This window comes from Hippoglossus stenolepis, chromosome 5, assembly GCF_022539355.2.
Source record: "Hippoglossus stenolepis isolate QCI-W04-F060 chromosome 5, HSTE1.2, whole genome shotgun sequence".
Lineage (NCBI taxonomy): Eukaryota > Metazoa > Chordata > Actinopteri > Pleuronectiformes > Pleuronectidae > Hippoglossus > Hippoglossus stenolepis.
In genome coordinates, this window is record NC_061487.1 from 20,902,927 (window position 1) to 20,928,865 (window position 25,939).

The window sequence follows — 25,939 nt, forward strand, 5'->3', positions numbered from 1 at the left end:
CATTAGGCATGTGTGTGTGTGTGTGTGTGTGTGTGTGTGTGTGTGTGTGTGTGTGTGTGTGTGTGTGTGTGTGTGTGTGTGTGTGTGTGTGTGTGTTGTGTGTGTGTGTGTGTGTGTGTGTGTGTGTGTGAGTGATCACTTACTGGTACAAATTGACTCTGTGACTGCGCTCTGAGCGATTACTGTCCTTATGTCCAGCAGTAAAGAGCTCTAGTATTATTGACAATACACGCGTAACACACTTCATTCATACAAACACACACACACATGCGTCTGATGGCTGTGTGAAGCGCCACAGATGGGGGGGGGGGTGCTGCGTTGATCAATACATCGTCAGTTGCTCCGTCTGTATCATTATCATTTTAATGACTGCAGTATTTTCACTGCCGCTGGCCTCAGAGATGAACAAGACGGCGAACAGAGGTCTGGAAAAGTTCACCGCCCGCTGCTGTCGGCAAGGGGGGGGGGGCAGTCAGGTGTCACGTCGTGGCCGGTGACATTTTGAAAACGCCAAACAGCTAATGAAGACAATTACAGAGTTTATAGATTAATTCTACAGTTGAACAAAAGGGCTCATTTTTAAATAGTTTATTGAAGCTTTCCTCTCTCGGCTCTTCTCAGGTTTAATCTGTTCTAATGGAATTAATGGGTGACTGTTAGTGGGAAGTGTCAGGCAAGTAACTGAAAATTAGCAATTAGTAACTGGTACTAGTTACTTATTTCAACTGTTTCATGCTAATTACAAAATAAAAAGTAGTAACTAGGAAAAGTAACTTTTGAGTTTCTTTTAAATGTCTATTTAAATTCTTCATGATACACCTGTCTATATCAGTTTAGTGTTGTCAGCTATTGTAAGAGCTAATGCTGATTGATTGATTGATTCACTCATTTACAGCACTGTTATGTTGGGTTACACTACTTTTGACTGGCAGAAGCAGTGGTGTTAGTTACACATTACTTCCAAATATGGGCCAAAAAGGACTTATGATGATCTGTTATTAATCAGTATTGCTAAATGGTTTTCTATTTGTAGCACGTGTTCAGCATTATACTGGAAATCTGTTTATTCATCAATGGAATAATAGTAATAATAATTGTTTTAAAATAAAGTCACATAACAAATCACATAAAGTCTAAATGGTAGATGAAAAGCTCAATGGATGAAGCCACATAGTCTTGTTTCCTGTTTCTTATAACGGTTCTGTTTAGCTGTAGGTTTGTCATGATGGAGAGAGGGAGACAGGCGAAAGGAAGAGGGACAGTGCATGCTATAGTGTGTGTGTGTGTGTGTGTGTGTGTGTGTGTGTGTGTGTGTGTGTGTGTGTGTGTGTGTGTGTGTGTGTGTGTGTGTGTGTGTGTGTGTGTGTGTGTGTGTGTGTGTGTGTGTGTGTGTGTGTATTCAGGCTCTCTGCATGTATCTTCTCCTGCGGTCCTGCATGTGGTGACAGGCTGACATCAGAGTAAAAGCCCCCTGAAGTCGTGTTGAACAGATGTCTCTCTGCTCTCTGTTTCCCATGGTGGAAAACACAGACCTGACACTTTGTCGCCTCTCTCTCTCTCTCTCTCTCTCTCGCTCCTCTTTGTCTTCCTCTCCCGCTGACTGTTGACTCTACTCTTCTATTAACATTAGCTGTTCTTTCTTCACTCACTATACGTTCCTTTTATCTCTTATTGCTTTTCGCTGTTAAGGCACAATTTACCCTTTTCTTTCGTCAGACATCTCGCTCTCAGATCAGTCTTGTGCAGTAAAAAGGCCAGGTGAAATGGACTCCCAGAGAGTAGTGCCCTTGGTGTTCCGCTTTGTGTACTTCCCTTTTAGTGCTTCCCTGCACGTCTGTGTGTGAATGTGTGTCCAGTTTGTGTGTGTCTGCGCTTTTTTGTACAAGGCAATGTTCCAAGCCCTGTGACGTGAGCCTTGTCTCTGAGAAAGCAGGCAATCTGGGCCTTGGCTTTTCTCCAGAGCCGCTTTCATTTCCATTCAGCGGTGGGATGTTACTCACTGGAACTCACATGTGCACTGCGCAAGCACGGGCACACACACCCACACACACACACACTTGCAGGAACACAGAATCACTGATAAATACAGACAAGCTGAAGAGCAGGGTCAGAGCTCAGCTTTCTTTAGAACGGGAATTTGGGATCTTGTTTTCTGGAATTAGATATTTTCCCACAAACTTTTCAAGCCTATATCTATATAAATGTAGTCATGCAAACACACACACGCACATTCTTTTACACATGCATGAACACACACACACACACAAGCGCGCACTCAAACCGCAGCAGCTATGGTAGGAGTGCATGATGCAACAGCAGAGCCATCGCTCCTTATGTCTCCGGGGAACAATCGGTTTGGGGGTGGGTTGGAAGAAAAAGAGAGAAATGTATCAGGCAATAGCAAAAACAAGGGGAGACTGAGCGAGGAGGAAGAGTGACTGATTGACTGTGGATAGGGAATAGGGGACAAAGTGAAAATGATAGAGGGACTCAAGCTCGAGGCGGGGGGGGGGAAATATAGAGAGAGAGGGAGAGATCGAGCTCCGAGTGGCTAATAGAAATTCCCTTGTTGCCTCATTGAGATGCAACGGTGGCTTGGGTAATGAGCAAGCTGCCACTGACGCATTGATTTAGCCAGAAGACTCTCAAATTATCCCCACTCCACGAGAGAGAGAGAGAGAGAGAGAGAGAGAGAGAGAGAGAGAGATGTCAACAGCTCCACCAATGGCCACCGGGGTAATTACCGACGCATCCACCCACCGCGACACCTCCCTCAACTCGCCTGGCTTTTCATTGTCACACACGGCACGCTGTCTCCACCCCCTTCCCGCCTTCCTGCGCAGCCCCTCCCTCTGGGACGTCGCATGCACGGCCCAATATATTAGGTTGCATAAGCAAGGATCGCTTGAGGAGGCAAATATCGAGTGGCTTCAGCTGGAGTTCTTTGTGAATCCATGCTTTTGCTGGAAGGAAAACTGGAGATGGTAGAAGTGCAGGTATATTAGCCATGAAAAAGACAGATACATTTCCTTGCACATCTCTCAAGTATGAAAGTATGAAAACATGCCAAGAGTGTGACTGGAGGATTAATTCTATCTACAAATTATTTTATCAATGTATGGCCTGCAGAATGTGCGTTTAACATGGATTATGCATAGATGTAAAAATAGTGAAAACAGGAAACTGTTCCAAATGACTCATCGCAACACATGCACTGGTTATGACTCTGAAAAACAGCATCGGTAAGATCATACATTATTGTGTCTTAGTTTTTCTCAAGGCGCGATGGCGCAGTGATTCAGCGCCCCAGGTTTCACCCACTCTCCCTGATGTCGAGCATTAATCAGAGAAGTGTCTTTGCAAATATTATTTTAAAATGCTTATATTGTCCCGCAGGTCCTCTAATGATTTGATCTATTGATGTCCCTTAAATCTTGGAATAAATCAAAATGCTTTTAATCTCACTTGTGGGTTTTCAGTGGTGTTAATGGTAAAGTGGGCAAATCTAGGGCTCAAATCATGTCCTAGGCATTTTTATCACCCAGGAGAATGAAGTGAATTACAGTGACGCGCTGGACAGCAGCTGCCTGTGCTCCACCATCTGCATGAGATAATAGTTTCCACTCCTCTTGTGCAGGTCTGCCTCCCAACATGGATGTTTTGGTGGGATAGTTCTTGTGCATCACATCAACAGGAGATGGGGGGGGGGGACATCCCATGCTGCACTGCAAGTCAGTTGTCTGACACACACAAAGGCGTCTGTCTTGTCTTCATCGTTTCTGCGCCTGGAGGTGTTTCCGTTCGCACCAAACACTAATGGTGAAGCGTTGACACTTTGACCTTTCTCCCGCGCGGTGTATGTTTTACACACGTACAGAAGAGAGACTCAACAAAGACATCGCACGGAGGAGGAGGAAAAGCCCGGAGAGGAAACCACTAGCGAGCATTTTTGAACCTTTTGACTTTTGATCAGGAAAAGTGTGCGTTTGTGTGTGTGTCTATCACTGTCACACACCAGGAGGTGGCCCCCTGTCTTGAACACACACTCACACACACTCTCACTCAATAGGAGATTGTTCTGTCCCAGATCCACACACTGTAGGTTTAAAATGGAACAACCTTGTGCATATTGACCGTAATTGTGGGGCTTGTGCTCACCTTGCACAATCCTTCCTGCTGTTATTCAATGATTTATAAAACAACACAGCAGGACAAGCAATTGTATGAATCCAATTTTGGATTACCATCTCTAGAAACTGTTGCAGTATCAGATCTAAACAAGACTGTCTGGAATGGGCTCTTTGCTGTGGCCTGTGGTTATGGTTGTAGACAGAGATTAAATTATTAGCCAGATAAAGAATAAAAGGACACAGTAGTTTGTCTTTTGGCCATTTTTGGGTTTGATGCATTTTCCTTCAGCCGTGTGAAGCAAAGTTTCCACCGCTGAGTGGGTGTTTCCAGTTTTTCTTGCGAAACCGCAGGACTCATTTTCAGTCTACGTGCTCAAGCCCTCATCTCCCCTGCCTGCCCCAAAGTGGGAACACAGCACCCTCATTGCCAATTAAACTCCAATCAGCAGACGAAGATGGAGTGAGACATCGAATTACATCCAATATCCTCTCCCATACTCAAGCCTGTCTTTGCCAGCCACAAATTAGCTTACAAATTAAGGCTCTGAAGATGGGCAAAGTGGAGTTGCCAGATAAGAACCCAACAACATCCTGCCGGCGTTTTGATGCGTTGCTCCCGTCTTGGATCCAACCTCCTGCCTCGTCTTGATGTGCGGAGGGAGTTGATTTGAGTTATTTGTGGTTGAGCTTCTGTTTCAATCTCCATTCGGGAGAGCGCGGGTTATTAAGACGAGCTGATGAGAACTTGTCACGCCAAAGTTGGTTCCAGCTTCATGTTTGTTAATGAAAGCGTTGTATGGAAAACCCAAACACTCTTAATTAATGAAATAACTCAAGCTGAATTATAGATGAGGAACCTTTTGATTAATTGCTTCTTCATCTCCTGTCTCCTCTGCAGCCCACACAATTGGCTGAGTGCTCCGTGTGCCAGTGATTGTGTGTTTCTGGCATGTTCGAGGGCACGCATGTGAGTGCACATGTGTGTAAGAAATACAGAGGGAAGGCACTGCCGCCGTCGCCAGAATGTCTCTCGGTGGTTACAGTGAGGTTTTGTAATATTATCCAGTCAGATGTTTAATTATTCATACTTTTATATGGGGGTTATCTAACACATGACATGCAGACAGAGTGCAGCGCTTTGAATGGTGTCGAGGGGCTCCGCTCGCTGTGAAGCCTTATCACAGAGTCATCACCGAGGCACCAATACTTAGCTCATCATTTCGCCTCTTCATTTGACTCCTTGTCTCCCCAGAGGAGTGTGTCAGTACATGTGTGTGTACAAGTATGTATATTTATACTGTAGTTGACTGTGTACACGTGCACACGCTCGTGCATGTGTTTGTCCCGTCTGCTGCAGTTGCTGCATTGGCCCTGGTGTGGCTAATTAAAAGAAGCCTGCTTGCATTATTCATGAGGCTGTAATTATACATTCCTTTTGCCGATCCCCAGTCAAGGGCATTAAAAATAGATCTGAGTATCCATGCTCCGCCCTCCTAGGCCCCACTTTCTCTCTGTGTTTTGACTTTCCCAGAATCTATCTCTCTCTGTATATATGTATAGGCATTTTTATCCTTATCCCACTGTCACTGGCCTAATTGTCATGGCCTTCTTCTTTTATTTGCTTTTTTTTTTTTCTCATCTCCCCCCGTATCTCTCTGCCTCGTCTTCACTCATGTTTGCTCTGATGTTCCCATTCGGGGTTGGGGCAGAACATTCCTCTGACAGTGTCACACTCACTCGGCTCTGGGGCCTGACCTCCAGTCACATCGGGCCAGAATTCGGAGAGGGATATTTAGAATCTGTGGTGACATCTCAGCAGAAAGATTCAGGGGAGAAATCACAGCCTCTGATCAACTTAATGGAGAGAGCGACTCCCCAACAAGAGCTAAAAGTTTCTACCCCAAAAAAGTTCTCCCCGACTTTTGCTTTCATTCGGACGTGTTTAATCACAGGATCTTGAGCAAACTGAATACAGCATTTTGTCAGGAAGTGAGATGGTTTCAGTAAACATAAACTCCAGTGTGGATATCTGGCAAACAAGAGAATATTTAGTATGCCTGCCATATGTTTCCAGCTCAAAGTCATCAACATCCAAGAACTTTTTGCACAGTCAAACAAATGACAGCCTGAACTCTTTGAGCTAGTTTCTGCTGCGTTAGTTACTCCTGGCAATGAGACTTGTTTGCCTTGCTGGCAGAAAAGAGTGTGTGAAGCCGGTGTCTTCCACCGTGCAGGTGATGGGCTTCTGAGGACATATCCGTGCATACATCTCCATACTGATTCAGCAAGGGGTGGGAAGTTTGTAAGATCTGCCAATCAGAGAGCTTGTTAGGTAACTAAGTGGATCACTCAGTCATCGCTGCCTCTGGGCGATCGGCGCAGTCGCTCTCAAACTAGTTTCAGAATTTGACAAAATAGATTGCTGCCTGGAAACTACCAAGAACTTCATCGCCCTCTGTTGGTGTTTGTGTATGATTCAAAGATGCATTCTGGGACATATCCTCAGTGATGGTCCGGAGGTCATCGGTTGTTTCTGGTCTTTCAAGATCGCACACCCCCTCATTCAGGGCACCCAGTCTGGGTTGATCAGACCACAGGTTGTGTCCCAGCAGCACTGGCCCATGGAGCATCCTAAACCAGTCATCTGGAGGTTCTTTCTGCAGCCTCCATCGTGAACTTGATGACCTGGTTAAAATAACAAACATGTTGCTGGTACGTTGTAACAACTGTAACCCATTAACCTGATGGCAGGTCTAAATTAAACTTGTCAGTTTGTGTGCTCTCATTAAACTCCTGCCCTGTCAGTGATAGTCTGAGAGGGAAGAACCAGCGCTCTGTAACACCACTGTACAACCAGTACTGAACTGAGTGTTTCTGCAGCTCTCACAGAAAGAGGCTTCTCACTGTTTGGATTCATGTCACTGTCGGGGATGGCATTTTCCAAACTGAATATTTATTCACATCATGTTAATAAATGAAGCTTTCAGACTTAATATTTTTGAACCATGACCTTCGGCATTTGAGAGAAGATGGTGAGGTTAACTTGTCTACAGCTGTTTTATTTCAATCTCTTCAGATATATACGATTAGAAGTGATGTGAATGAAGTGGAGTCAGACTCTGCAAACACACAATGTTAAAAGACTTGGATTTGTCTTTATAAATCTTCAACAGGACATTACTCTTAATCAATAAGAAAAAAGTAATGAATTCACTCTGTCAGCCTGCAGCCTCATTGCATTGGTATCCAAAAAATTAGCAACACTTGTCCACCACCCCCCTCTTCAACACCATGATCCTGGATTTGGCAGGTGTGAGACTCAGTCTACAACTCAATCTTACAACAAGGCAGCTTCATTTTACTATAGTTGTCGAAATTAATTGACTTTCCAAATCCATGTACCCACTCACCATATACCAAACACCCCAAATCAAACATGTACACTCAAAACACATAAGAAAACACATAAGAAAAACTGATGGCACATATTTCTCCTGGATGGACTGTACAGCGTTGTGTATGTCTGTGTTCCCACTGAATTATCAGTTACAGAGGTAATCAAAAATAAACTGAGTTCCCACACATTTAATCTTCAACTGAGCAGTGTCGGATATTATGGAAATCCACTGTTTAAAAGCGCTGATAGTGTATCTGTATCTGAGAATGCTAGGACCTGTGCACCGGGTCAAGCATCCGCGCTAAGTAAATTGGCTCCCGGCTGTTTTCATGCATAGATTGAGCTTTCAGATGGAGAGACATTGATCATATCTGAACCGGAGCTAATGGTGTAAATCTATATTATTCAAGAATAATAATGGAGAGCACACTCCCTCACTCCATTAAGTCAAAGCACTCGCAATCACGGTGAGAATAAAAGACTGTTTTAATGAACTTAGAAATGCCCTTTAGCTGCAACTCCTGAATCGTTGACATCTCCAGGGTGCTCTGGAAAGGGAGGGGGGGGGCACACAGAAAACACAACTTCCATTTCTGTATTCAGTAAAGATGCCTGTTTAGTGCAGGGAGTTGGCTTTATAACGCAGGTTTCTGTATGCATGCGTCAGTGTGCCTCCCTCCTTGCTCCAGCACCCCAGGGCTAAACTGCTCTTCCTGCTTTTGAAGCTGTTCTGTTGGTCTGGGCCTCTGTTGTTACTGATGTTGTTGCCGCTGCTTTTGGCTGGTAGGGTTTAGAGGGTTGCAGGGGAATTCAGGCTGGGTAGACGAACGTCATGCATGGCTGAGCGGAAATGCAAAAAAACAGGAGGAGAAAGAGAGAGAGAGATTCCGTGAATGAAAAGGGCAGAAAGAAGCTGCAGGAGGAGAGAAACAGACAGAGAGAGTGCATTCATGGAGTAACGAGTGAGCATTGTCTGATCTTCGACATGTTGTCTCCCTCCTGCACAGTATGACTCAACAGCTTTCTGCTGGCATTTTCCATCTCTCTCTTTTTTTTTTAAGATGGATGAGAGGATGAATAGAGAGGAGGGGAAATAGCTCCGACTGACTGGGTGGAGAAGGAATGAAGGCAAAACTTGGCAGAAAGTGAGAAACGAGGGAGAAACAAGCACACAGAGAAACTGGAGAACTAAATAGAACGGAGGGGGAAAGTAGAAACTGATTGGAAATTAAATATTTTGTGGCAGGGATTCAGAGTCTCACAAGCTTCATATACAGTGGTGGGATGTAACAAAGTACATTTACCTTGTGTACATACGTATTTCTTGTATCTGTACTTTACTTATACATACTTTTTTAGTGCTTTTATATGTTAAATGTTTAGCTTGATTTTTAGTTTTTATCAAAATGAGTCATAATGATGTAGTAGATGGTTGTATTAGGGATTATGTTACACTCTGCAAATACTTTTACCTGTAATACTAAATAATAAAAGTATAAATGAAAGGACAAAACTGTGCTGAAGTAAAAGTAAAAATACCATGTTAACTTCTCTACCTTATTAAGTAAGTACTTGCTTTTAGATATACTTGGTTTGACAATTTGGTCAAACCAATTACAACTAAACAAAATCAAATCCACACATTTGTTATTAACTACATATGAATCTTCTCATTTATTTTGTTTTCCTTTTCCTATAATACATTTATACTGAGTTTCTGTCTCTGCCATCCTGCTTTGGTAAATACATAGTTCACATATTAACAGTACAAATACTATTTGATACAACAACAATAGATGTGCCAGAGGGATTCACTATATTATTTTTCTACAAATGCAAATGTACCTCAGTGTACGAGGGTATTAATTAGTGCACTTTACTACCCCCACTGCAAACTGTAATATAGATTATAAAGTAGAGCTTCAAGGAAAACATGTGTTTCTGTTCCAGTCACCACCCACAGATATGTTTGATGACACATTACTGTTTGATGAGATTACAGGAAATCTGTGTTTGTCGTATGCACAGCAAACAAAACCGAAAGGGAGCCTAATTTCATTTGATTGTTTTACATTTGTCATTATTAAATCTGTCTGTATGAGCTTGTTTGTACTTAATGAGTAACAGGCAGAGACAGCCCACAGCTCCGCGGTGGTTGATGGTAGGTCTTCGGCTCTGCCCTCTCACCCTGCTGGAGAGGATTCCCACGCCCTGCTGCAGGGGCCCTCCATGTGGCCACAGGAAGTTGTTGGAGTTAGCACTGGTAGCACATTGTGTTTCCTCTCGGAGGCTGATCTCAGAACAGAGCTGCAGCTCCCACCTAGAGCATCCAGGGTTAGAGAGCATAAGCGGAAAGCAGCTCACAGATCTGTGCCTAAGGGCAAAGAGCTTCTCGAAGCCAGCGCCTCAGGGGGAGAAAGCTAAGCCAACATAAGCTACTACCATCTGCTGGCATTGGCTTAGGGCTTCTGAGAGATCAAGTTTGAAAGTGAGAGAGGTGGAGCAAGTGGAGGCATCTCCTTCTCATCCTTTGCTCTCCTCTCCGAGTAGTCGCTTCCACATGGAAATTACGTAAAGATCTTTACCGCATTGATGCCAGCGCTGCAAGGAGGATAAAGCTTGAAAACATGGAACATGTGTGTGGCTATAGCATGGTGGAGATGGTTAAGTGCCTCTGCTATAGGCTTGAACACAAGCAGGAGCTTCCTGTCTTCTCTCCTCTTTGCTCTCCTTCGTTCCCCCACGTGTCTCAGATCGATGGCAGGGGAAATCAGCCGCACATTCAGGGTCAATCTCTTCTCCTACCTGCTCCTTCCTGGATGTCCCAGCTCTGCCCGATGATACAACCAAGACTAATCAGCTTGTTTCGTTAGCTGGAACGGAAAGACCTCTCACAGGTTAACACTGAAGGAGGAAAGGGTTGTCTCGTGGTTTCCTGGCTGCTATGCAAGGCTTAACCAACCCCAAGGGAAAGACAGGTCATAAACATACAAACCAAGGCCCAGTGGCAACTCTCATTATGCGTCAAAGGGTCAAAATATACTTTTGTACATGGCTCTCACTCTCATTCAGACAGCCCTGCTGAAAATCATGTCTTTTCCCAAACTTATGGTTATGACACATGTTCAGAAAGTTCACCTAGATGCTGCCGTGATGAATGAACCCTCTGACAAATGTTAGAGATGTTTTCATAACAGATGTCAGCAAGTTCAGTTGTGATATGATGAAACACAATCACTCGAAGAGACAGTGAAGTGAGACAAAAAGCTCATTACCGAATCAGCGCTGGCACATGGATCAGTGATGCAGAGCAAGAGACGCACTGCCACAATGTTCTTTAGTTTCTAGGAATTTCACATTTTCAGTGAAATAACTTATTCCAGAAATCTGTCTGTCTGTATGTGGAATGCATATCTCAAGAAATCGCTCATCTTATCGCCTACACATTTGGCATTGTGTACTTTTAAGGGCATAAGAAAGTGCAGTGTTGGATTTAGTGCGATTAGGACATACTATACGTTCAGTATTAATAAACTTTGACATGAATTAAACTGAACAGGCAACATATCCGTGCATTTATTTAGTCTCCAGATTCGCCCACACATATGGCCCATATATGGCATTTCTGCTCTGCTTGCAGAAGCACAGGGCTGAGATAAGTGTAAACCCGCCCCTCCTTACGTGCTCGGAACTGGTCATAACCGTCCGACAGTTGCTTGCTCGTCAAGTTGAGCTTTGAGACTTTGGAGACGGAGACAGTGGCTGATGTTCCCTTTCTTCGATTGGTCACTTTTAACACTCTAGTCCCTCAGCCTTAACTTGCCACAGCTTAATTATTGCTTGCCAAGCAAACAGCCCATTCCCAATAGGCAGGCTTAGAACGGGCTGTGCGCTATTGTTTTTAATTAATGATGAGTTAGTCATTTCTTTTCCTTCTTTTTTCTTTTTCTTACACTGACTCTTGATTCCTCACCCTTAGTTCTCTTGTGTTCGTCTCATAAATGGCCGACTCCATCGACACGCAATCAGTTCGGCTTTTATTCAAATTTCTAGTCATCCCTGACTTGTAGAAGCCAGCGGGGTGATGATTGAAAACCATGACTCGCAGCAATCCAGCAGATTCCAGCACTGTGCAGAGAAACACTCTGACGCTCGCTGAGCCGTTGACCCAAGTCCTCATCCCGTGTCTTTCTCCAGCAATCCCTCCACATTACATCATTAATCACAGGCGCATGAGAAGCGAGGTCTGCAGCGCTCGGGGTCAGTTCATGGTGGCCCCTCCACTCCATAAGTCCACAGCCAGTGACATTATTCTGAGATTGTTGTGAAGGCGAGAGCTTTTGACGCTATTGATTGGGGAGGAGGGCGAAGTAGAGGAGAGATCAATGCACTTGCTCATTCACTGGTGTGGCAAACTCAGGTCAGCTGCACAGCCTGTTTTTGTCCATGTGTGTGTGTAAAACCTCAATGCAACTGCAAGTAATCAAGTTAAAATGAAATGCACTCACACACACACGACCGTGCACACACACTGGGAAACCCTGGCCGTGATCCTCTCTGTATTCCCCGCTTGAGACTCTGACCCTTTGTGCTCTCAGTCAAAGCCTTATGTTTGAAGCTATGTTCAAAGACGGCCTATCTTACTCGGCCCAGTCAGATCCAGATGAATCCCCGGGCATCTCCTATACACCCTTCCCTCCAGCCTCACCGCTCCGGGTTTAGCTCGGCGTATTCGCACAGAGCTGGAAGTGTTTCCTCCAGGGTATCGTCGCAGACAGGTAGAAGGGGCACGAGGAGTTTAGGGCACTCACCCTCATTACAGGACATTAGTGAGTAGGAGGTTGAGTGGTTAATTTTAGGTCATAGAGGAGCTGATGTTAATTAGATGTTACAACCTACTTGAGACAAGCAAAGTCATAACTACTGTGAGAAAATCTTATGTCGTTAATTGCATGAATTTCTTGTTGGAGTATATAACCATGAGGATATTTGTGGGTTGAGTTTATTTGTAGTGAATTCGATTTAAACCAAAAGCCAAAAAACACATATTCCCTCATAGTCTGATTTGTTTTATTTACTTCATCTTTCCTCTGTCCTCCGTTGAAAATAGTTTGAGTGTGTATTTTTTTGTCTTTTTGCAGTACATTCTGGTTTGGTAAATATGACTCTATAGTCCCTAGTGCACACTTAGATTATGTGCAAATAGTGTGTTGACAAAGAGCTTTATGGATTTCTGTACACTAACACCCAAACACTGTAACATGAGCAAGCTTGTTTTAGGCTCTATTAGTTGGAAATATCTCTGTTCCTGATTTGGACATAAAACACAACCATTTTGGAGAGTTATATAAATCTGTAGACTAGATATTAATCTACAGACTTTGGTGACTGACTTTACTTACTTTAGCACCATGGTGATGTTTTTCACCTCAAGTGAAACGCAGTGTTCAAGATTCAGTTTTTATCATATCATGCCAGCAAAGTTTTATTTGTCCAAATGTTATGTATGGCCTCACAATATACAATATATAAAGATGGACAACATAATGAGACTCCAAAAGTGAAGCCAAACTGCATTGATGGCCCCCTAGTGGCCAGCTGCAGTATAGCCCTTAAACCCTGCCTCCTCCATGTTATGGATGGGACATGGACCAAAACAAAAAAGTAAAAATACACGTCAGATAAATCGTTTTCTTTCATTTTTAGTAGTTCTTTCACGAGTTCACATCTCTCGTATGTTTTCATTAGTCATTTGATGCTATAAAACTCAACTGAAACTGACTCAGGATTGGACGAGTGTGCGTTTGTATCTGTGATATTTTGGCTTGATTTCTAGATAGTAAAGGGAAGTGGAGATGGGTCGTCCATCTTTATATATCCGTCCATCTGTGGGCTTTACGCTGTGTTTAATACTAATGGGAAAATGTTAGCATGCTGAATTGAGATGGTGAGGTACCTTAAGCCCCATAGAGCTGCTGGCATGGCTGTACTCTCCTAATTGTGTTACCATTTATTGCTCACAAAGTATATATTTCCGGTTTGAGTTATTAAATATGTGTATTTTTTAAAAGTTTGCACCAGGTAGCCTCACATGTAAGTCCTTCTGACACCATGGAAATTTGAAGGACATGATATTCCTCGCGTTGGCATGAAATTGGTGAGGAAAATTAATTCAGTGTTGATTTTGGATTCCTAATTTGGGAAATAACATTTGCCTCCATCTGTTTCCCCACCCGTGACAAAATTCGACACCTAAATGATGACAATATGCTCCAAAAAGGGCAAAAATATACAGTACATTAATCTGGACCAATGAGCCAGTGTTATCTGCCACATATTGTGATTCAAGCTTTTAAGCTGTATGCTGCTCCATGACCATTTGTTCTGCTTTATTAGTTCCCATGTTGTTTGAAGTCTTGAAAGACGCTGGTGTGCTATGTATGGAACTCACTTGTATAAGTGGTTGTAACAACATAACATTCCGTGTTTGGCTCCGGCTAATGTGCCCTCTGCTCACACAAACACAGGCTTTGGCAGAAGATGGATAGTTAGGCAAATAATCCAGTTAACTTTTCATGTGTTTGCAGGCAGATAGTTTCTCTTTAATGTGTTTATCATGACTTATGAGCTTCTCTATAGCAGCCATTAACATATGATTACCATCACAGGGCTAATGGGTTTGTCTGTTGTTCCCCCTCCTGCTCAACTGCCTCGACTCCTCTTCCGAATCTCTTTAAATCTTTTTTTCCTTCTCCTATTTTAGCATTCGCTTTCTTTCAATCTCCCTCTCCCAGCTCCTCTCCTCCGTGTGTCTCCACTCTCGGCCCCCGCGGCCCCTCCACTACCAAGCTAGGGCCTCCCTCCCACACAATGCTCTCCATTATTGCTTAATTATCTGTGGCCTGTCGTTTGACTAATGCGCTATCCCTGACTTTCAATCTCTTTCCCGTTATCCCTTCATCTTTCACACGCTCGTCCCTACGTACTCCGTCTCCATCTCCCTCCTACGTCTCCCCCTCACCTTCTTGACACCCTGAACACTTGGTTCTCCCTTCCACCGCCTCCCTGAAGCCAATTGACGCTCCTCTGCTGCTTCATAAAGAAATCAAACTCTGATGGAGATGGTGGGAGAGCGAGTTTCGAAGCCCACGCATGTCTGGTTCGTGTCAGCCGGCCAGTTTGCTGCAAGACATCACTTCTCTCCATTGACGTGTTTCTTATCGTAACTGCACCATTTCTGTCACGGGCACATCATAGTGACACTTAACTTAATTCCACCATCTTCATCTCTGCCACCGCGAGAGTGGCAAGCATCCACATGATTCCACATCAGTGTTTCTATAAATTCTCCGTCACGGCCGTTAGAGAGTTCCACTGCTGCAGTTTGGTTTAAAAATCCTGAAATCACCTTCCACGTCTCCACATCCCTGCTGCACCGCCCGGCAGTTGGGGAAATCAGTAATGGCACGGCAGCGTTTGATTGTGCAGAGGTGTGTGTTTGTTTGAGTTTGTATAGTCCATGTGATGCAAACATATTTCCAACGTGTCTGCCCGCCTGTGGTCCCCGGCGGAAAATGGATTGGCGCTGTCATCATGGCTCCCCTGTATTAAATATGTACAAGCACTCCACTTTGTTCCACTGTAGCTGCACACTCATCGAAGCGTCCCCGCCTGTTTGTGGCTGGACTAAAGATACCTGGGGACATTTGCTGAGGCAAATCAGCGGAGATGTTTTTTTGTGGGTTTGTGGCAAATCGAGTACGAGTTTTCTTTGAACAGGCATAGTGCATCAAACGCTTTAAATCGGGTGTCAGTGTGTTTGCGAGTGAAGAGTAATACTTTTTGCTGTGCTGTTGAAATGTGACAACCTAATATATTCTTGGTGCGACACTGCATCACTCCTGTTGTTTTTTTGAGCCGTGGTCAGTAACGAGCTCCATCCGGGGGGGGGGCTGACCTCTGGCTCTGCGATGCCTCCGTTTGTCACGGCTACCTTTTTATTGTCTGTTTTAGCTCGCTCAACACGACTGCATTACAGCAGTTTAATGCATTATAGGAGTCAATAGCACAAATGGCCCACTCACTTACTGCCTTTATGACTGAAACAAACCCCAGAGGGCAGTTTATTTAAGGAAGTGTCTCGACTTCAGAAGTCATTATCAGCATTCTGTACATGAGGTCACAAAGCGTCTTACATCATTCTGGTCAATGCACATTAGCGCTTAGCCCAAAAGCACAAGACTTACATTTTCTTTACACATCACTTTAATGCGACAGTTGCTTTTAAAATGTCCCAACATAATGTACTCCCATTCTGTGCGGTGCATAAATATCATCTGCTTCCTGTGTGTCATATAAACACATATCATCTTGCTGTTAGTCCCACATAAGTGCTGACATCTAAACAATGTTCGACCTGTTTAACCTAATAAAGTGCGTGTTTCCTGTTTGTTTTGCAGGCTTGGTCAAGCTCGGAATCCACTGTGTAACATGCCAGAAAGTCGCCATAAAGATTGTTAACCGGGAGAAACTCAGCGAGTCAGTACTAATGAAGGTAAGTTCACCGCTCTCAGTTCTTTCGATAGTAGTTGCTGAAGATTTTGATTTTTCGCCCGGGAAGTTATGTTTTTGTTTGTTGTTTTTTTTGTCGATGGGATTACGCAAGAACTACTAAAGAGATTTCCACAAAAATAGGTGGAAGGATTGAAAATGGGCCAAAAAAGAACCCACACATTTTTGGCTGAAATCTGGACAAAGGGGCAGATCCAGGAATTTGTTATTACTTTCTTTAAAATTGCACGAGTTTTAATCTTTGACATTTTCACTGATTTCCCGGGTAATAATTCATGAATTTTGATGAAGTTAATTAGGTACGTTTAGGGAATTGATATCTGGGAGTGTGAGCTTGATTGAACATAAGGGGGCTGTTTGGCCTTAGCAGAGGTATGTGCTCTACTGAGTGCCATTATAGTTTTTTAACCAAAATGTAGCAGTGTGTGCTATTGGTGCAGTGGTACACACACACACACACACACACCACATAACCACATTGACCCTTTTGAAGTCTGGCTGGGGACCTTCATTCCTCTTCCTCTCCCCAGAATCCTAATAAGCAGTAACCCAGCTGAATGAAGCCACACTAAAAATCTGCCTAATACGACTGAGCAGCGATGTCCCTGAAAGAGCCACCTCTGTGACACATGAAATATGGGCTGCTACCGTGGAGCATTTCAAATATCAAAATTAGAAGCAGTGGACCTCTAGAGAGTCTAAATTTCAATACAAATCAATGGTTGATCTTGCAGAAAAATGTTGAATTATCCGTATGAAGAGTGAAATCACTGGCTGAGGTAGTTAACAGTGGGTTTTTGAAGCAACTGATTTCATCCTCTTTCAAATTTCAAACTGAAGGAGTCAGCTGTTTGGCTCCCCCGCCAGGAGTCAGAGCCTCTGAGAAATCCTGGGGTAAGACAACAATAAAGCAGGTTTCAGCAGCTGCAATTACCAAAGCCTCTCTCCAAAACGCTTCAAAATCTTCTGGGAGGAAAGAAAAAAATCCTCTTTGTAATTTATCCAGTTACCCACATAGCTTCTTTTTGAAGGATCCAACGATTTCTTCGCATTACACCCCAGGACACCTGCTGGGCACCCCCCCTCAGTGCCCACTCAAAATATTCACGCTGCAAAAATTGGCCCTTGTGTTGATGGAATAGTTGCAAAGAAAACCAAAATGAGGACAAGAACCTGAAAATTGTCTTTCGCAGGACGCATGCAGAGAGGAGCGCCCGCTGTAATTGTTTGCTTATGAGCAGGAGAGCAGGAAGCCGATGGGTTTGCTCGGAGCGCAGGTTATCAGCAAATGGAAGAATCATCCGCTTTGCATCACTTTTGCGGCAACGTCATTAGACTCGGGATGAAAAGCGCTCCGTGCTCCGGTATTGCTGTTTGATAAACAGTCAGTAGTAATCAGCTTCTTGCCGTGTCAGTGCCGCCGTCTTGCTCCAGAAGTCGCCCACTTTCTATCTCTTGCTCACTCCAACATGTCTGTGTAATAGTTTCATGAGGGACAGGGAGGTCATCATCGTTGCCTCTGCGCTGACAGAAGTATTATTAGCTGTAGCAGGAGAAGTTGCTGGAGTGTTAGCAGAGAGGAATGTAGCAGGATAATGTCCCGGCCCAGGTGTCTCTGTCCTGCTGAGGAAAATGATGGCAACTGATGCCGAACACTGACAGGTCCAAGGCTTTTGCTGAAGCGGCAGTTCAGAGCCAATTACTGAACTCAGCCATTGTCACTCTTCTCTCAACTGCTCGGCTCTGGTGTGTGTTAGTGCGCGTGTCCGTAACTTCAGGTGTGTGTTCACGTTTGTGCCGGCAAGGAATGAATTATGCAGGAGCCAGGGGGCGACTGGGCTTCCTCTGACGGAGAGAGTTTTAAATATGTGTCTTGTAGGTTTGAGACTGAAATCTAAAAGCAGTCACCATTATTTCACATTTAATTAAATCTTTGATGGCAACAGCCCAGTTTCTCCCTCTGTCGTGGATGAGATCATTTTAGTAATCAATCAAATGCACAAATTAGTGCGTTTGTTTGTCTGTCTGTTGTGGTGTCTGTGATCATATGTGTGTTTGTGTTGTTTGTTATTTATTCTTGGAACCCGTTGGCTATCGTGTAATGATGAATTAGCCTCTTAGCGGCAACGGACAATATTTTGGGTCCTCCAGTGTAGACAGCAGTTATGCGGTCGAAAACACTTCCTTTAGCTGTACACTGTTTACTGCCTGACGAGTCAACACAAGTTGACACAAAAACTCAACACAAAACCTAAACAGCGATACTTTTTGTTGGTGTTTGAGGTCCAGACGACATTTTGGCTCATAAAAACTATATGTACATTTTTGCAGATAAATTAATAAGACGTTAGCCGATGCATTGTGGTCAATATGTTCTCCCTCTGTTGCTCAGAAGGCTTCCAGCCCCAAAATCCCTCTTCTACAGATCCTGCAAATTCATTTGTTTTGATTTTGATTTGTTCACTGCCCTCTGACACAAAGCAGTCTGCTGTTTCCATTGTAACTCAAAGCTTCTACCTACTGGATAAACAGTGAACTGTTGGTGAGGTCACTTGTAAAGTTCCCTCTGGTTCTGGGACACACCGGTACCGGTGTCACGCATCAGATTACAAATCCACTCCCCTATTCGCAGGACTCCTACTTCGGCTGGACAGGGTTTTTTTGTCAGTCTCAAATCCAGCAGTCACTTTTCCGTATTCCCTCTGTGTTGCACGGCACAGTCTTGCGTGTCTGGTCTCGGAGCTGCCTGTGTGGCTGTCAGACTGTCAGGGTGATCGGGCTGCTCTCTGCTGCAGAGTGCAGGCTCACACTGTGAAATGTCACCTTTTAATATGCTAATGTCTGGGGTCCCAATGGTGCCATTAGGGGAGAATCTGACTCCCCTGGACAGGTGAGTGAGTGTGTGTGTGTGTGTGTGCGGCACCGCTGACGACACACATTTATGCATACGTGCACACATATGCGCGCGCTCACAAAAGTTGAAAAGAATGCATCTACATGTGTCACACAGACACATTTTCATATGCATGTGCACAAAGTCATCCTCCATGACACACGTCATCCCTCAACGTCTGTCCTTCCCCTGCCCGGCCTTGGGAGTCACAGGGTCTGCGGAGATGAGGAGACAGGTTGAATTAATTGTCTCCACTCACTGTGTGTCGAACTTTATAAAGCTAATGTTGAACTCTTCAGTCCACAGGCCCACCGGCTATGACACTGTAGAACCAGAAAGACATTGAATTGTCTCGGATAATGAATTTGTCTGTGAACTTCGTGTCAGTTTGGAACCAGGGTAAAAAGTCCTGACTACTTTAAAGAGCAGCTGCAGCCCAGTGTGTTTTTTTTCCCCTTCACATCTAAGCAGAAAATCTAACAGCGGAGTTAACTGAATAGTAATAAGAGGCTCCATCAGTGGGAAGTGGCTGCCTGTCATGTATTCAGACAATGAGAGAGAAGCAGACAGCGAGAGAATACACAATATGTGCACATGTGACAGTATTTCAGCAGAGTGGAGTGTTGTGATCCGATACAAAGTAAAGCTCAGACCCGTGTCTGTGAGCGTGTGTTTGTCCCGAGGGAGTCGTTAATGTCTCTGAAACTCAGCCAGACCCTTCTCGCTCTCCCGCTGCCATGTCCCCGTGGCGTCTGGGCCGTAGAGTTGAGAGAGACAGAGGCTACATGGTGGCAGAGCACCTGACCACTGTGACCGATAGAAAACTAAACTAAAATGTTGACGCTGCACAGACTAAGTGGACACAGCCTGGCAACAGAAATCCGCGTAACAGGCTGAACAGGCTATACCCAGGGAGGCCAGGCTGTGTTCATGTAGTCTGTGCAATGTCAACATCATAAAGAGACAGAATCATAGTTTCTACTATACTGTGAGTTATATGGATTTGAGAGAGGTTTTCTTTGGGGAAAAAATAAACAATATATATCCTGAGTTTATCCAGCTCCACGAAACTGCCTTATCCACGTGGGGATAACAGTCAGCGTGTTGTTGACTCAAAGAAACATGCTTTGTGTTTGATGTTTCTGAGTCATTACACATGTCAACATTTTCTTTTTATTATATAATATTTGATGTTATGGTTGACATTTGAACATTATTGTATCGTTGTTGCCAATAATCTGTCATGGTAAATACATTTTTTGTACAGCTTTCCAAATATAGACCGAAACTGAAACATATTTCGAAACCTGATCCCAGTGAAGCTCTTTTGAATTTGGGCTTGTGAGGGTAGAAGGGTGAAGCGGAGCACAGCTCGGGAGAGAGAGAGGTGGTCATGCTGTTAGACGCCCTGCTGAGATGAGATAAAACAGATGCCGTCGCAGGAACAACACGTCCCCACAAACATTTCTTATCAGCAGAGGTTGTTTTTTTTAGCTATTAATATGGCATCCACACCATATGGCATTGCCAAATAGTAGTCGTGTTAGGAACTGTGAAATTTATATGATGATTGATGATTTGGAGGTTTGATGAAAGGTCAGAGTGGCCACAGAACATCTGTCTGGCAGAGATTATGGGTCTTCTACAATGTCACAACGACGTGACGACTCTGTATTTGTTGGTCTGATGAACAATTCTGAGAAATAAATTTTGCTCTACAAGCCAGAAATGATTGAGAAACTCTAATCTGGTGGAGAAAGTGATTTGAAAGATAACTGGAAGGACATTTGGATAACATGGGCATGGATAGTGCCTTATCTCACCATGTTAAAGAAACTGACGATCCCCAATCTGCCAGTTTATCTGTTTCTGATTCAATAGGTAATTGGTTCTCCTTTGGGTCATGTCCCATCCCCATCCATCCATCCCCTCCACACAACTTCATGAAAATCACTTCAGTATAGGTTTTAAGTATTCCCGCTGACAGACGGATATAATGAAAATACTTATCTTAGCTGGAGGTAACAATGTTTCAGATTCAGTCGTGATCATAAAAACTAAATTAGTTCTGTTCGGGAATTTAAATATGTTTTGTCAACAATACCTTAAATTTCTCATATTTTAATGTCGCATTAACGACTGTGAAGGTTTAATTGAAAGCTAATTTAGATTTAAATCAAGAACTGTTTAGTTAAAGAAAACAGCAGGTTCAATCAGATTCTCTCTGTTAGTTTTCCTAATTGGGAAACATTTGTTTTAATTTTATCACTTAATTCAAAGTGCGATTGTAATACTTGAGGAAAGGTACGTGAAATAACAGATGTTTCTCTGCAAAACTTCCATGAATGTATTGTTTTTGACAGTTTCAGTCAGTAGCTGAGGTTCAATTCATCGACAGCAGGATGAGATGTTTTGCTTTTTCCATCACAAACTACAGGGTCTCATCCTTTGACATTTAGTCACTTTGTTGATTTGATTTGTTGATCTAGCGACTTCGTGTGATGTTGATTTGACTGCCCGGGTTAAACAAACACTATATTTCCACTGCGAGGAGAGAGAGCTCTGCACAATCCCACTATGCATTAAAAAAGCATGAGTCTATTATTGCAAGCCCTCCGAGCATTGTGTGACACGCGTGCTCATATGGCAGCAACGTGGTGGAGAAAATAGACGTCGAGCAGAACCTTGCTTTTGCAGGATGGTCTGACGAGCTTCCCCCGAGAGCAGACGATGCACTGTACCAAATTTCATACCACATTACCTATCATTATGCTGAGTGGAGCAACTTTTCTAATCCGCAGTTTAGTCTCGGGGTGAGTTGAATTGTTGCCGGCCGCCAGCGCTCACCACTAGCAGAAGGAGAGGGGTATCTTTAGCATGCAGCAGTTGGTAGTTGCTGGAGATGCCTGCTCTGCTTCTCCCTCTGAGCCAGCGAGCTGGTGGTGGCTGCTGCTGTTGGGATAAGGACGACTAATTAGCCAGAGCGACTCGCTCACCTCCTGAAGCAGCACAACTTCAAAGCCACTCTACTGTCCCCAAGCCCGGAGAGAGAGAGACAGAGAGACAGAGAGACAGAGAGGAAGAGAGGAAGGGAGGGAGAGAGGGAGAGAGGGATAGGAGGATAGGAGGATGAAGGGGTAGGAAGGGGAAGGATGGTTAACATGAAGTGAGGATACTCTTATAAAGTACGTCGCTGTGCTGGATTTTTATGGGTGTTTCAGTGCAGTGAGGTTACTTGTGGTTTACCCACTCTGTCCTTGATGTCAGTCATAAGATTTTAGATGAGAAATTGAAACACTGCGCTAAGGACACGGCATCACGAGAGCTGAGAACAGGAAGGTGGCGCCACAGTTGCATTATACCCAAGATGGCCGTAAAATTTGAGCGCAAGGATAATGATCAAAACTGTTCTCTCGTGCGAAATAACAAGATCATTAGTATTTGAATTTGTGATTTTCTGTCTGGAAATGGGGATATTATGCCTTCTCTATGGATCAATGCGACTGTGTAACGTGTGTAATCTGGACGGTCTTTAACATGCGGCAAATCCTTGTTTTGCATGACACAGTTGCATCCAAACTTTGAATGCAGAGCATCTAAAATAATGATTTAGGACTAAAGAGGCAGAGAAATGCAAGCAATAAAGATTGAGTACACACCAACTGACAGACATTGTGGGGGCGGGCGGGTGAGGAGCAGAATGCCATGGCCACAGATGAATCACACAAGGTCTAATCTTGTTATCCCGACACCTCGGCGGCAGCACTGTAGCTTTCTTTCCCCGCCATCTCTACTCTTCCCTCCTAATGATTATAGATTGGCCATTCTCACCTATTTCGGCTGTGTCGCGAGTGGGTTGGATATAGAAATGCCTCCAACACACACAAGTCCTCTTTAACTTTCTGCTGTGTGTGTGTGTGTGTGGTTGTATGTGTTTCTTACTGTACGTGTGCACGTGTATGTGCTGTGAGTGCAGACAACCCTTTAAAATAAATGGGTTTCATATGTTGTGCCCCCTGCGCGTTGATCCATCAGCTTTGTTTGGTGCCGAGCCTGAAGCCAGGGGTTACGACACAGTTATATCTTAACAGGCTGACTGAACAGAAAGACCAAAACCACCAACTCTGTTTCCCTGCTGCACGGCTTCTTCTTCTTTCACTTATTTCTGCCTGTTGATGTATGTCTGTCTTCAAATGCTGCGTCAATCTAGATTTTTGACATTGAACAAGAACTCAGGAAGTGAATTCCTTCGTTTGGGTTTCGATCAAATATAGTAAACTCTCTGCATATGAAGAGAATAGTCACGTTACAGAACAAAACTGCTAAGCTACACACACATGTTTGTACTTCCTATCTTAGTGAGGACACTCATTCCCTAGCCCCTTAGCTTAATCTTAACCATCCAAACTACAAGTAAATGGCTAACCCTAACCGTAAAACCAAGTCTTAACCCTCAAACAGCCCATTGGAAAAAGTGAGGACCGGTCAAAATGTCCTCACTTTCCAAAAATGTCCTCAGTAGGGTCTATGCTTATAATGGTCCTCACAAAGATATAAATACAGGAACACACACACATTAGATAGATAGATAGATTCCTTTATCTTTACTGCAGTATTATGAAATTAGTAGCAACCCACAGGTGCATCCCCACATAACAGCTTTAATAATTAAAAGAGTACAAACTGTATAAATTAAACTATATAAATACAAATGTATGCAAATATAGTATTTAGTGCAAGTACATAATTGAAAAACTGTTCGACAAACACATAAGACAATTAAATACGAGCATGAACATTTCACTTTAGGAAACAACATTATAGGGACATGATCGACAGCTTATTTAGACTAACCAGTCATTCATCATGTGTTTATAAATGATGTCATGAAACAAAATGGTATTATTACAATATAGAAGTAGCAGTGCTTGATTGGGGTGTATACAGCTCGCACAGTGTATGTGTTTCATGGTTGCATCATTTCTTGGTCCCTTCTTCCCTCTCTGAGAATTCTGTAGGAACCTAAATAATAGTATGGATTTCTCTGAACCTGTGAGGCCTCACAGAGCTTTCTCTCTGTTATCACTCAATATGACGGTCACTCAGCTTTCCACATCCTAATTTGGTTTCCAATCGCCACTCTCAGATCAATGTATGTCCGCTGTTTTTCTCCACTCTTTATTGAGTGGCAACGGGGCTCAGGTGAAATGGAGGAATAGATTTAACCTACAGGATGTATTTTTTTTATTTTTTAAGAAACCTCCAGTCACGTTGAGTTTCACTCTGCAGGCACCGAGCGTTGAGTTTTACACAGTGTCTGAGTGGTAGTTTGTAGATCTAACACATCCTGGAGAGACGCGTAAAACCCTTCTCATCTGCTCGCTGTGGTGACAAAGCTCAAAAGAACCACACACACCGGGTGCCGCCTGACTGATTACACCTCTCACATGTCTTATCGAGATAAAACAGAGATGGTGTGCAGACAAAATAATGAAATGGAGGATAGCAGAAGGCAGGGATCCCCCATTGAGCGCGACAGGAGACAGACAGACGTCTAAACCGATGGCGTTTGTTTCTCCTCTTCAAAGACACCAGTCGCTGGGTTGTCAGAGAGATGAGGACTCTTTGTTTGCTTTATTTTATATTTGTTGCTGCTTTGGTGTTTATTTTTTATTTTTTGCTTTGTCTTTGTGAGCAAAGGACACATTTAATCCAATTCTGCTCCCATTAAGTGGAGTGATGCTTTCCTGGGGAGATCAGCAGAATTTCCCTTCAAAGTTCAGTTTTCCTTTTTTTTATGCCAGTATTTTTTCCTTTTGTTTTGCTCTGGGATTTCTTACCTCTTTATATATTACGAGTGAACCCCACTGAAGTGTATTTTGTGTGTTTCCTCCCAGCCACTGGGTATTGAGATCCTCTTTTATCCATCTTGTCTGAGATGGGACCGATAATTGAATAGTTATGTCACGTTCCCTTGAGAAGGAAAATGCATGAACGCCTCAATTTTTACCTCCAGATTTGTCTGTCATCTTATATCACGCTGCTTCTACTTAAAAACGCAAACTTCCAGTGCCCTGCGTCTCAGCATCTTGCCTGTCAGAACGTTTAATGCATTATGTCTTTGAGAGTGATTTTGTTGTACATTGGCCTGCAGCAATAAACATGCAAGTTAGCATTGGATAAATAAAGAAAGTAAACACTAAAAGTTGTCCTGTTCAGTCTTAAGTTTGTTCTGTACTGTGTGTGTGTGGCTCTATAGCTTTTTTGAATTATAGTTGATGGACGATGAAGTATATCACAGTTTGTGACAACTGTCATCTCACCGGCCACAGTGATGCTGTGATATGTGTGTTCATACGACCCTGTTATTGTAACTGACGTGTGTCTGCGTGTATGTGTGTGCGCATTTTCTTGCTGTAGGTCGGTGTGCAAGTCACGCATATAAATGACAGCATGAAAGACAGCTTCATGACCATTGTTTCAGAGTCAAAAAAAGTGCACATGCATGCACACACATACACGCACGCGCACACACACTCTCAAGGTTCTGTCTGTCCTCTCGCTGCAGGATTTAGTCTGTAATAGTCTCACATCGGACAGGCAGGGTTGTTGGGTGAATCACAGCTTGTGGACAAGCATGTCACAGAGAGCACTGCCACACACACACACACAGATTTTACTCCTCAGACACCTGATAATAAAACAGAAAAATGTCCATTTATCAGCTGTAGTGTACACGCCCACGCGTCATGCACTGATCCCACAGTTCAAAATGTTTTTACCGTAACAAGAAAAACAATCTTGTGAAAAACATTTTGTATGCGTCTGATCATTCTGTTGCTGTGAATACAAACGACAGCATTTCACAGTAATTAGCAACTTTTTCCTGAGAACTTAATGTATTAACAAAAGTAATAATTACAAAGTCACTTCCCTGCGAGTAGTGAC

The 25,939-nt window shown here is 43.6% G+C and overlaps 1 protein-coding gene across 1 annotated transcript in view; it reads left to right on the forward strand.

The window, feature by feature from the left end:
• The window catches only part of brsk2a (BR serine/threonine kinase 2a), a 169,156-nt gene that overhangs the window by 82,697 nt on the left and 60,520 nt on the right, over window positions 1-25,939 (forward strand). Inside the window, exon 2 of the mRNA XM_035157922.2 lies at window positions 15,987-16,081. Within this exon, the coding sequence (XP_035013813.2) occupies window positions 15,987-16,081 (95 nt within the window). The remainder of the gene's footprint in view (window positions 1-15,986; window positions 16,082-25,939) is intronic.